We start from the raw sequence: 13,617 nt of genomic DNA, 5'->3' as shown, positions 1-13,617 counted from the left end.
GGGGTATGCTGGCAGGGGCCCCAAGTTACAACCCCTCAAAAACTTTGGGGAAGTTCGGATCCTAACCTAAACTTTGGGTCTGGACCTTCTTTCCAGAATGGGCCGAGTCAGCATCTTAGATCCAAACCCTCTTGAACTTTGCATAAGTTCTGATCAAAATCTGGCCCACCTGAGTCTCTGTGTTCTATAGTGCAAATAGAATCATATTAAAAAACCTGACCCTAGCTTTAATCAGGCCAGCTCCGTGCTTGGATTCATTCTATTCTAAGCCCATCTGTGTACAGTGCTTGTCATATCACTCACTCTGACACAGAGACCAGTGTAGATTTACAGCCTAAATACCCTTTTTAAGCAAGAGCATTCATGTCACTTCCCCCTTTTCTGGAATCGCTCGAGCAAGTTTTTGTTTGTTTGTTTGTTTTTTCTACTTTTAGCCAAACTTCGACATCTCACCTTTAATCAGATGAACAACAGTAACGTTGCTTTTAGAGCTAGCAAGGTGTGGAGATTCATGGGGAAGGCAGGAAGCCCTTGAGATCTTAGGCCTTGTCTTGACTAGGAAAAAAGGTCAGGGATGACGTTGTGGCAGCCAACATCTGTTAGCTACCACAACTTCATCCATGACTTTGCCCCTGGTATAGGCAAAGATGAACACTTAGCTCGATGTGGTCAACCAATGAGGGGAGCCTAGGGTCAGCCCCGATCACCTAACATGAGTTAAAAAGTGTCTATGCTAAGGGCAAAGTCATGGTGGGGTTACATGATAACAAGCATGTTCTCTTTTCCTAGTCAAGACAAGGCCTCAGACAAGACAATTACTACTGCTGCACTTTAGTGCTTACCATCTCGTCCTGCTTTCTGATTGGCTTTCTGATCCAGTGTGCAGACGGGGGAACAACCCCGACCGTCGCTTAATAGGACTCCTTGACTGGTTCTTGGCTGTTGCTGCAGCTACAGGAGGCTGAAAAACAAAACGTTCCAATTTCAACTAAAACAAAAATATTCCTCTCCGGGATCTTCCTCTGGCCATAGCCAAGATGGAAATTACTCCAGACACTTATTTCCAGCTGTGCATTTTTCCCTCAGCGTGAAGATCTACGACATATTTCATGCCATTCCCAAAACAGATTAAAACATCTGGGAAGACAATCTGAAAATTATAATTCCCCCAAAGGCAATGGAATAAAATTTGGCCCAAAACAAGCAAAGCATTTCAATCTGCCATACAGATCCCGTCCTCGTCCTCATCCTTATTACGCACAACTGGCTAGAAAAATTGACACATGATGTCTTACACCAGCCTTGCAAACCAAGTTCACATTTATTAATACACCTTTTCTAGGAATATTTCTGCCTACAGAGTTTTAGGGAGATGTATAGTTTGGATAACCAAAGATTGAAAGAGCATAGGATAGCCCAAGGATAAAAGATTTGAACCATATAGAAGGGAAAGGAGTTGTTTAGGGTCATTCAAGGGGGTATAACAAAGACTAATCAGGTGACAGAAAAGGAAAATTAGGTCTGAATAAGGAGAAAAAATCCTAACGAGGATGGGCCAGACTGACAAAGATATTTAGGCATCTAAATGCATAGAGAGGTGCCGGGGGGGAGGGGTTTACTAAAGCACCTAATTCCCACTGACTATCAGTACACTATCAATGGGAGTTAGGCACCTAACATTTGTAAATCTGCACCAATAGCTATAAGATTTTGGAAGAGTCTCCCCAAGAGAGAGGTGGAAGCCCTGTCACTTGAGATATTTAAACCTGAACTGATTACAACATAAGGACATATACATATGATTATGGCATCACCTACAATCCCTGACAGAGACCAGGATCCCAGCATACCAGGCGCTACACAATCATATATGAAGTAACAGTCCCTGTTCCGATGAGTTTACAATCTCATTAGACAAAATGGACAAAGGATGGGACTGGGAGGATAAACAAAGGCACAGAGCGTTGAAGTGATTTGTCCAAGGTCATACAGTAGGTTAGTGGCAGAGCCAGGGATAGTCCCCCAGATCTCGTGTCACCCGATCCAGGCTTTATCCGCACTAGAGCATACTTCCATATACTGCAGGGAACAGTACTGTGCAGGAAAGGAAGGATAGACTAAACAGTCCAATATGTCTTCTCTCACCGCTTGCTCCTCCGATCTCTCAAGAGCGATTGCGTCTCAGCAGATGTGCTGTACTCACCGAGAAGGTGGTCTTTGTTACTTCACCACTGTTGTGGGTGATTCCTCCACTCAGGCTCCCTGGGATCCCTCCACTGTGATGTTTCTTCTGACTCCCGACCATGGTTTCCATTGAATGGCTGCGGACTCGAATGGCTCTCTGTAGACAAGTTAACAGGAACAGGGAACAAGCTCTTGCTATTAGACCAGAATACTATTTCCTTGCCCTAACTACCCCTTTGCATCTCCACGGGATGTTGTCAGAGTTTAGAAAATCAGAGTCAGTACCTTCTGCAACCCAGAGTTGAATTTGTGAACACAGATATCCACCCGGGAACCTGAATCTTATCCTAGGATGAAGCAGCAATACCACCACGTGACCTACAAGTGCAATTAAATTCACCAGCGTGTATCAAATGTCAACAGCTGAGTCCATGCAATGAACGGCTCACAAAGGATTAAAATTCACACAGTGTCAGCATTGTCTAAGTCCTCAAAACAGAAAGTAGGTGGGTCATGGGGTGGCTCTCATGAATCACCCAAAATGGCATAAAGGCCCCTCTGCACCCACAACCAACCAAAGAAATCCTTCAGGAGATGGATTGTCACTGTCACTTTCACCCACAAGCCAAGTTCTACTAGACAACAAGAAAAGGACACACAAGTTCATTAAATAGTCTTTTCTCATGTATGCCAGTGTTTCTCAACCGGTGGGTCACAACAAGCAATCGGGAGAGCGGCAAGTCATTGAGACTTGTATTACACTGTAAAGCAAAGAAAATCTCCCTCACTTCCCGCAATACCTCCCCCCCCTTCAAATAGTCTCTGTCACCCTCTCAAAACACACCCATCAAATTACATGGAGCGGGGTCACTGATACGCTTTTTTACTCTAATAAATTTCAGAGGGTCACCGACCCTTTGACTAAGGGCTTGCTGACCTGAAAAGGTTGGAAACACTAATATATGTTGCACCACAGTTAGCTACCTAGCACGCAGTAGAGGACACCTATCTGGCACGCCATACAGTAAACATGGCATTTGTTTTCCTCTTACTGTCTTAATGAGTTTTATGCACACAGTTTATGGACTGCGGACACATCATTGTCTACCATGTGTCTCTGACAGGTAAGCACTGGTAGTGAGTGGGAGAGCCAGAAGTAAAACCTGAGAGTCATGGCTGATAATCTCCTGGCAGGGAAAGAACCCAGAAATCTTGCTTCCCAGGTCCTGCTCTAACCATTAGACCACATTCCCCCTGAGAACCCTCAACGGAAACAATGACTTCTAGGAGTTGGGCACTGAGGCGTCTCTGGAACTCCCACTAGGTGCGTATCTGCATTCTTAACAGTTACCATTAAAAAAACAGCCCTGGGGCCTCAGTGAAAAGGAAATATTACGATATGTGCCACTCTCTGCCGATTACTTTGATCTAGAAATACTTTAAACCCAGGGTGCTGTGCACCCAGTCACAACAGCTCATGTTAGAGTACTAAACTGGCTGATGTGACTGTTTTTTAAACCAGTAGGTGTCAGCTCAGCCTAAAGAAATGACTATCATGGTACCCCTTCCTGCAATCAAAATCAAGACAAAACATAAATCCATAATGATTGGTTTATTATGATAGATGTGTGTATATATTAGTAATACTTGAAAATCAAATTAATTATTGGAACTGACCGGTATCTTTACTATCCATAACTAATGCTCTCCACATACAGTATATTCAGATAAAGTGCTTCTCAATTCATGTATTGGCTCCCTCAGCTTTCCCTGTCAACAAAATGTTAGCATTTCTTCCTGGCATTTATTTAGGGGTCATCAATATTATGGCCTGGACCTTGCAAAGACTTAAACATACACAAAACTTAGCTTTGTGAGTCGTCCCGCTGACTTCTGTGGGACGACTCGCTTTAAATAACGTTAAGCTTGTGGTTAATACTCTGCAGGATTGGGGCTGGAAAAAAACAAAATCTATTGACGTGGCCTATTCTTCTCTGAATTGGTGATGGATTGCCATGCCTAACTCTCTGTGCATCAGGTTGAAAACGAGCCCACTTCATCTCAGCTAATAATGAATATTTATAACCCACAATTCCTAGAAATAAACATGTTACACTTTAAAATCCGAAGTCTGTCTGGTGCATTTTTCACACTTGCAACTTTAATTCTAACAGGACGGATCCCCATGTCCGACCTTGCACTCGTGCCGCTTGGCTTGTACTGAAACGGGAGGTGTCCCGCAGTGATCTGGGCCTTCAAGCAAGGTTCCGGTTCCAACTCTGCCCTGTATCTGGCTTCCTCTCTGCTCCTGAGCCCACCCCAGGGCCTGCTGGGTGAGGACAAGGACTTGAAAGCCAACCAGCGTGAAGTCAGAGCTGGCCAGAAGGGCAGGCTGTTGGTTGGCTCCCGAGCGAGAAGGTGAGCAGCCTCTGGAAAGGACCTACGCTGGGTTCGCAGGTGAGAGGGAGCCAGGGAAGGTGCCTGTGACAGGGCTGGGAAAAGCAGCCTGAAAGGCGGGCTGGCAGGAGAGCCCAGGTAGGGAGTAGCTCCTGGGGGTGGTGAGTGATGTAAATTGGTGGGGTGGGAGTGGCTGCTTCTCTACATGGACCCAAAAACTGGAGACTCAGGGAGAGGGACACACCAAAGACATTTAGGTGCCTAACTCCCATTGGAATCACCTGACTACACCTAACTCCCCTGGATTTCAATAGGAGTTAGCCACGTAAATGCTTTTCCGGATTTAGGTCCAAGTTCCTTTACACCTCAGCTATGCCGCCTGGCCGTGAAGAGCTGAAACCACTGCCAGCAAAGGAACGCTTTGAAATTCTGGGCCGTATGTGAAAGGATTAATTTGCTTTAGCCAGGAAGGAGAGGACATTGGCTTTGTGGGGAGGGGCTAAAAGCACCCAGACACCTGATCACCAACGCCACCAAACGGAGCAGTTGGAAAGCAGGCCTGGCATAGGAGGCAAATAGAAATGAACACGTGTCATTTAGTGATGTTCTGAATAACTTTTAGTGGGTCTACAGTAAAGTATTGCTGATTTTGGTTTGGAGAGTGAATCTAACGGACATGTAGGGTGACCAGATGTTCCGATTTTATAGGGACAGTCCCGATTTTCGGGGCTTTTTCTTATATGGGTACCTATTACCCCGCACACTCTGTCCCAATTTTTCTTACTTGCTGTCTGGTCACCCTACGGACAGCTCAGTGGTTTGAGCATTAGCCTGCCAAACCTAGGGTTGTGAGTTCAATCCTTGGGGCCGTTTAGGGAACTGGGGTGAAAATCTGTCTGGGGATTTGTCCTGCTCTGAGCAGGGGGTTGGACTAGATGACCTCCTGAGGTCCCTTCCTACCCTGATATTCTGTGATCTGTGTGGGAGGCAGATTACAGGGTTGCTGTGTGTTTGATTTACAGTATTCTGCATGAGTAATAAGGTTTAGCACTTGTACAGCTCTTCACATCTAAACACAATACAATGATTATCTGATGAAACCTCACCTACACTTAGGAGCTAGGCTAGGAAGTATCATTAAAGATGGGGAAGATAAGTCTGATTCTGATTTCAGCAGTAACTTCAGTGGAGTTATGCCAGTGTAAAAATGGTGTGAAATCAGAATCCAGCACCCAGAGGGGTTGTGGCCAAAAATTTCAAAACTGTCCATTCATTTTGTGTGTCTTAATTTCTAGGTGACAGGGTGGGTGAGGTAATATCTTTTATTGGACTCACTTCTGCTGGTGAGAGTTTCAAGCTTACACAGAGTTCTTCTTCAGGTCTGGGAAAGGTATTCAGTGTCACAGTTAAATACAAGGTGGAACAGATTGTTTAGTATAAATAGTTAACACATATTTCAAGGGACCATTCAAGGTGAAGTGGTCCATTAACACCTCTCCAGGTGTTAATGGACCAGTCATAGGGAGGAGAGAAGAGGAAAAAAGCACTGGGGAAAGGAGGGGAGGTTAGTGGGTTAGATTGCTGCAATAAGCCATAAATCCAATGTCTCTATTCAGTCTGTGATTTTTAGTGTCTAGTAAAGTTATGAATTGAGGCTCCCAGACTTGTCTTTTGCAGATGTTGTGCACGTTTCCTTTGATGAGGAGGACAGCGATCAGATATAGTGCGATTGCTCTGTGAAAAGTGTTCTGGGTGCTCAACATGAGACACCAATGTGTCTGTTGGCCTGATTACGACCCTGCTTTGTATCATTTCTACATCTGGGGCAATTCTACTGCCCATGTTTGCTGGGTACGTGAAATCTGCTTCACACTTGTGTAAATCAGGCGTAGCTCCACTGTAGTCAAAAGAGTTACACAAGTGTAAAAACAGCACAAATGAGATTCAAATTAGGCCCAAACTTCTTAACCTGAATGTTTTAAAGGGGTAGAGGGAAGGACCACTGTCACATGCAATAATTCTGTAGTCTCTGGTAGCCATTAATGCTTACTTTGCCTTACCAATCATAAAATAATTATTTTCGAGTATAAACAGGTTGAGGAAACACACCTAAAAGTCTAAACCCTCGGGCAGCAAAAGCTGTTTGAACAGCTTGAAAATCACAGACTAGCCTGGGAACAGCAACGTATGGTTTTGCTTTCATCTTCCTCTCTTCTTTTCCTCTCCCTCAGAAGCTGCTAGAAACAGGGTTGTGGCCTGCAGGCCATGAGCCATAGCAAGAGGGAGATGAATAGAAGTTCCAGGATATCAGCCCTGTTTGGCAAGCCATATGTTTCTGAACAGCAACCAGGAAAGCATCCAGCTTCCAGATATCCCACAGCATACGTGCTGGGGGCTGAAGGGAGACTCTCTCTGTCTTATTAGAACAACCCAGCCAGCGGCTGGAATCAGATTGTCAACTGTGTGCCCTACTGACTCAGCCATTTGGCAGCCCCCACTCGCTTTGGGCTGGGGTGACCTCTTGTAAACTATATAGCATTTGTGTAGGTTCCTTTATTGTTATTAATATGTTTTCTCTGTAATGCTTTTACCTTAAGAACAAATGCGCTTGCTTAGAAAGAGCTGCGTGGGAACTCAAAACTGTTGGCAATTAACGCTGTTCATAACCTCTGAAGAGGAAGCTGAGATGGTGGCCTTTTAGGCAGTCTGGCTTTCTGAGGATATCACAATGCAGGCAGGGAACTGTGAAGCCTGGAAAAAACCCAGTCAGGAGGGAGGGAGATGTGGGGGTCTGAAGGGACCCCGGTCAGGAGGGAAGGAGATGTGGGTGCCTTTGAGGGACCCTGGAGGGGGAATACAGGGGCAGTTGTCTTGGAATTCTGAACTATGGTATTCTGTAGCGCTTCCTTATGTTTTACTGCTTGTGAACAATGTCACAATGCTGGGTTTGGAGTAGTCCTGGGTTTCTTGACACTGTCTGCATCAGCTCTTCGTAAACTCAGTTGTTATTTTTCTATCTTCTGGTCTACACTACAAACCTTCACTGGCACAGTATGTCAGCCAGGGGTGTGATGAGGTGTGATCCCTGACAGACACAGCTGTGCCGGCAAAAGCCCCTAGTTTAGATGCAGTTGTACCAGCAAAACTGTGCTTTTGCCTGTAGACCTTATTTACTCAGGGAGGCTGGAATAAACTATATCAAAAAAAGCGCAGGTTTGCCAGCCTGAGCTGCCTCCACACTAGCAGTGTTTTGCCAGAATAGCGTACAGGTATAGCTGTCCCGGTAACGCTTGGCCTCATATTTACACATGCAAACACTTCCTGCCACGCTTTCTTTTCGTTCACTATGGAGCCTGTCCAGGAGATACCGCTCTTATGAGGCAGCCTCCTTTCCTTAGGGACTTCCCCAAAGTGCTGAGTACATTTCTGGTCCACCATGATTAGGAATCCAACTCTGCCCGGCAATTAATCCCTTGAGCGGTCACTCAGCGTTTCACTCTATTCTCTTCCCTCGCTTTTCTTTAGACTTTTGCATTTTCTTCTTCTCCTTCCCCCTTTCTCCCCTTAGGCATTTATATCAGCCTCGTCACCGGGGTACCTAAAGCCCCTTTCCTGCTCTTTTCTCCAAATATACCCATCTCTCATCTTGTTTCCTACATTAAAAACAGCAACCACCACCTATTAGTCCTGTTGTCAGGCCGCCCATTTACTTCCCCATCTCAGAAGCATCATCTTAGGAAGTGTCTCGTCTCTCAGCACAACGACCAGGTTCTGTGCAGAGACACGGTCCAGCGGCACATGGCAATGCAGTGAAAGCATTTGCTGACAAAAGCAGTTACGGAGGTTGGAGAGCAGTCTGCGAGATGTCTCTTGCAGCTAATAAGGTCACGAGGGGCATTTGTCACAGAAATCTGAGCGTTCACCCTGAGTACTACCGGCATGCTTTCAAGAAGCATGAACAGTAATGGACAGTGGCAGGTGAAGGAATTATCAAATGCTCTGGACAGAGCCATAACAAGGAATTTTTGCAACCAAGGGAAGGGCCGGCTCCAGGCTCTTCGGTGGCGGGTCCCTGAGTCCCTCTCGGAGAGAAGAACCCGCCACGAAATTGCCGCCAATGAATGAATGAAGCGGCGGCGGCAGAGCTGCCGCCGAAGCGCTGCCGATTGCAGTAGAGCTGCGCCCCTCCGCTTTGCGCGCCCGAGGCAAGTGCCTCACTCACCTCGCCCTTGTTACGGCACTGTCTCTGGAGGAGGGATTCCTTGATACAGGCCCTGATCCAGCAAAACCCTTAAGCATGTGCTTAATTTTAAGCACGTGAGCATTCCCATTGACTTCCATTCCATTGTTTTAAGTTAAGCATGTTCTAAAAGTACTTTGCTGGATTGGGGCCTTTTGCAAAAATCTCTTCTACCTGATCCCCAGGTCTTGCTTTGACGCCAAACCCCTTTTCCTAAAAGCCACTCTTGGGATCAGCTTGGGTTCTCTGATCTTTCATTACTCTGGGGCTTACTGGGCCATAGCTCATGCTACCTACAGCTGTAGGTAAGGTGCTTTTCTTTACCTTAAATGATTCCAAGAAACCTCCATGACCTCCATTCTCAAGCTTATCTTCCTCTGGCCCCAGCCCTAGCATTGCCTGTGTATGTGTATGGAGCTCATCATGGAGATTGTCCAGCAATGCAGCTCGTGTTCGGTCCTGAAAGAATAAAAAGGGACACAATTGCTGGTGTGTGAATTGGGTTTGAAAGCCTCTTGGTGCAGAGGAACAAGGTAACATGGATGCAACAATGGCTCCGTGTGGTAGAAACAATCTTCTCAGCCCAGGACATTCAGGGAATCAGCATCTTATTGCAACAGCATGAGAATGTACCATGAACGTGACTACAAACTGCCTAGACAGCAAAACACTGAGGTGGCTCTTCCATTGGTTGCCCTGATGTGCTGACCCAGCTCAGTAATAAAGTCTAGGTCAAATAGATTCCAGAGGACATTCATAGACATTAATACAGTAGCACAGCACACACTTCCTGTGATGAAGGATGCAGGAAGAGCTATTGTCACCCAGACAATATGGTCCAAATTGGGGCCCACACTTCATTATGTCATGGCAGTGGAGAACTGACGGACACACACTCGGCCATATAAAAAAAGATGCAGGGAGGGGAGACAGGCTGTGAACATATGAGGCTTGTACCACATAGAGAGGTAAAAAGTTGGGGGAACGTGTTCCCATCATCCCCCACACCAGTGGTTTGCACTTATGCAGAGGGTCACTTTCAAAATTTCCCTTAATTAAGGAGGTACTAGGTAAGGGGTGAGGTTCTACTTCCCTAAGGAAAATTTTGACCTAGAAATTGCACGGGGGACATGGTAGCCCAGGAAGATGAATGGGTAAGAACTTCCTCCATTCATACACCAGTTGCTTCTAGTCTTACTCTGTCTTTGTGACTGGCCCAAAAGAGAGGACAGTGGTGGGAGAGAGAGAGGGGAAGAGACAGGAGAAAGAGAGAGAGAAAAAAAAATATTTACTCTCCTTACCTCCAGCTTTGCAAACTTGTCAGATTTGCAGCAAGCATTTTCAGCATTGATGAGTTTGGTGAGCAGGAACTCCCTGAACTCTGTGTTCTAGAAAGGGATAAGCGAAGCGAGGTTGGTAAATCAAAACCATTTAAATACTCTTAGGTAGCTAAACTGTCCATAATCCTCCATGCCAGCAAATACATCTCGACACGTCACATCCTGGACACTTGAGCATTAGCGGCATGTTACAAATCCATCCTGCTTTACTTTTTTCTCCTGCATTTTATCAGAGACCTAACCAAATGAGCATTCCTTCCAGAGTCAGTGAAGACAAAGTGGGGAGGAGGTTTCTAATAATAACAACCTTTAACAACCCCCCAGCCACAATTCCTTTAGGGAGTTCAAATGGAAGGGTGAGAACACCTTGGTCCCATCTGAAAGAAAACACCTTCAGCACTGCAGTATGGCCTAGTGGATAGAGCACCGGGTTAGGCCTCAGAAGATATGGATGCTACTCCTGGCTCTGCCACTGGTCTCCTGAGTGACCTTGAGCAAGTCACTTTACCTCTTTGTGCCTCGGTTTTCCCATCTGGAAACTGGGGACAATGATACTGATCTACTTTGTAAAGCCCTTTGAGATCTACTGATGAAAAGTGATATACAAGAGCGAGGTATTATTAATAGTATGCTGGGCATTAGTTTATTCGTGACTCAGAGGGAAGAGTGCAAAGTGCATCACCTCTTGACTCAACACAACCATTCATTTTATATGCAAAAGTATGTGCAACTGGGGGGAAATTCACCACTGTGCAGGGGTCAGTGCAGTCCATACATGCCATTAAATCCAATTTAAGCCCTATTTTGAAGGCTTACGTGGATCCCAAGCCTTGTGCTGATCTTCTACACGGGGACTGATTTCACTGTTAATTTAGTTACACACACACAGCCAATATGGGATACGCTCATGTAAAAAAAATATTTTAAATATATGTCTGATTTTATGTACACACAGATACTGCTATTGTGTGGGATATATTATAGATCATATTTAATTAGGAAATTAAACATACAGTACATCTAAATTAATTTGCTTTTCTTTAAAACAATATTTGTGGGTGTATCCATGTCTCATGAAAGCGAAGGCTAAATAACAATGACTAGAGCCATTCAGCATGGGCAGGCGCTGGTTCAGGCTGCTCCAAACAGCTCTGCCAATGCACTTTCTTCCATCCTAACCCTCCAACAGCTGCAGAATTCTGCTCCTTGGCATCTCTTGTACAGAGAATTGTGCCAAATTATGGGTTGGTTTGGACTAGATTCAGAACCTCCCACCAAATAATTTTCATTTGCAACTCAGGATTTTGCTGAGATCCTTAGAGATCAGAGGTTAATAATTCAGTGTTCCACTGAATTGGGGGGAGAGATAGTTCAGTGGTCTGAGCATTGGCCTGCTAAACCCAGGGTTGGGAGTTCAATCCTTGAGGGGGCCATTTAGGGATCTGGGGCAAAAATCTGTCAGGGGATTGGCCCTGCTTTGAGCAGGGGGTTGGACTAGATGACCTCCTGAGGTTCCTTCCAACCCTGATATTCTATGAATTGCCTAGATCCAGCACCTGTATCAGCTAGTACAACTCAGCATAGTTTTGCTCGCTGATTGATCGATACCAGCAGATCCGGCCCTAGAGTTTTACTCTAGCTCTGACCTCAACCCTACTATATTTTACATAATAAACGGGTGCACTTTGAGACCGTTTGGGTAGATATTGGGTTTTAAAAAAAAAAAGTTGTGCTTTCTATTTCTTACTTTTTGAAATACTGGTGGGCTTGGCAGAGAAGGACCAAACGAAGGGACATCTTCCCGGGCAGTGACCGACACCTATTAGAACCAAAAGAAAGCAAGAATATATGAGTTACTCGAGCGCACAGGTGCAGCAACAACATATTAGTAATGCCCAGAGTATTGACTTCTCTTGGAGTATCTCGGCGGCAATCCAGGCAAGGCTGCTAGCAAGACTCATAACACAGACGTGCTCCAAGGCATACGTTCATTAAATGCACTGTATCCGTTTACGGCCCGGCCTACTTAAGGGGCACAAGACTACAATGGAGAGAAGCAGAGTGGTAGGAGCACTTGACTGGGAGTCAGGAGACCTGCATTCTATGCCCAGCTCTGCCCCTGATCTGCTGCGTGAACTCGGGCAAGCCTCTCTGCTTCTTTTCCCCCCTTATCTATTTAGCCTGTAAGCTCTTTGGGATCATGGTAAGCGCTTACACTGTGGGGATGTCCTACGCCTGCCATAACGGGACTCTGGTTCTCAACTGCAAGCCTCTAGGTGCCGCTGTAATACAAATCAGACACAATAATAAACTCCTCTTACAAAGAAGCAGCAGTCAAATCCCCATTCTGAGACGGATTTCCACTTGTACTGAAGACTCACTGGCTAGAACAAAGTGTTTAAGCCAGTGTCATCGCTAGGAAACCCGGGTCCAATTCCTGAGTCCCCACCCTGTGCCCTCGCCTCTAGGTCCCACTGCCTTATTACACTAATCACAGTCGTCTCACTGATGCCTTGTGCGTGCCCCCTTCTATGTGTCATAATCACTTGTTCTTTGGGTGTGAACTCTTTGGAGACAGGGACCATCTTGTTTACAGAGTCTAGGCCCTGATCCTTGACTGGGGCCTGTCGGCCCGATCACAGTGCCAACAATAAAGAATTACTCTGTCTCAGTGGTATGCAACGTTACCTTTCACACCTGCTCCGCTAGTGTACCCCTGCCCTAATCAACACACGGAGAGGGCGATGCGAGATTCTAGTCTGCTCCTGGTCACAAGCAGCACACACTGTACCCTCAAAATGTGGGAACAAGCTAATGTACCAACTTGGCTGATAATTTTAGATCTTCATCTGACAAGTACATTGACATTGCTTGGTCAATAGACCGCCTGCCCCTTTAATTCTCTGGCCTGCTACTGATGTCTGCAGTGCTCTGGCAGTCAGCCAACTTGTTAGAAGAGTTAAGCAGGGTATAAAGATGGATGCTAGTAAATTTCAGGGCAGATTTGCCATCAAATTGGAAGGGGCTCTTTGGAAATGGGGAAAAAAGAAAGTAAGACACTAATAAATCCTGCTTTGCTACTTCCAGATCTGCAGTCACTGAGGCAGAATAGCCTGCTAGAGCCTAATGTTGTGAAATTATGTTTCTATTCGGGTGATTTAATTTGCGTGGCTGGCTTCTGTTGCAAAATGTCCCTTTCAGTTCTAACAGATTTAACTCTTAATGTTAAAAGCCAAAGAAAATCATCTGCTTAGACCAAGGAGCGTAAAGAGAGAAGCATGCAGGAACAAGCAGCTAAGTGCGCACAGCAAGCGTCCTTTTGACCACAATTTGAATGCGTGTGCAGAAAATGAAAGGAAGGGACAGTCCCTAGCAGATGGGGTGTGGTGGGATGGACACTATATTGCTGTGCAGAAGTTGCTGTAATAGTTAGACACTTCCTTTAAGAGCCTGAAG

General features: G+C 45.6%; 1 protein-coding gene across 3 annotated transcripts in view; it reads right to left on the bottom strand.

Moving 5' to 3' along the window:
• Positions 1–13,617, bottom strand: part of RAP1GAP2 (RAP1 GTPase activating protein 2) — a 228,584-nt gene that overhangs the window by 13,437 nt on the left and 201,530 nt on the right. For all 3 annotated transcript variants that reach the window (XM_054008314.1, XM_054008313.1, XM_054008315.1), the window contains 5 exons: positions 11,909–11,980; positions 10,123–10,209; positions 9,146–9,280; positions 2,204–2,341; positions 843–961 (listed from right to left, as the gene is read on the bottom strand). In XM_054008314.1, coding sequence (XP_053864289.1) covers positions 843–961; positions 2,204–2,341; positions 9,146–9,280; positions 10,123–10,209; positions 11,909–11,980 — 551 coding nt within the window. The remainder of the gene's footprint in view (positions 1–842; positions 962–2,203; positions 2,342–9,145; positions 9,281–10,122; positions 10,210–11,908; positions 11,981–13,617) is intronic.

The sequence above is a fragment of the Malaclemys terrapin genome, chromosome 18, assembly GCF_027887155.1.
Source record: "Malaclemys terrapin pileata isolate rMalTer1 chromosome 18, rMalTer1.hap1, whole genome shotgun sequence".
Lineage (NCBI taxonomy): Eukaryota > Metazoa > Chordata > Testudines > Emydidae > Malaclemys > Malaclemys terrapin.
The sequence above is the reverse complement of the archived record's forward strand: the minus strand, read 5'-3'. Positions and strand labels throughout refer to the sequence as shown.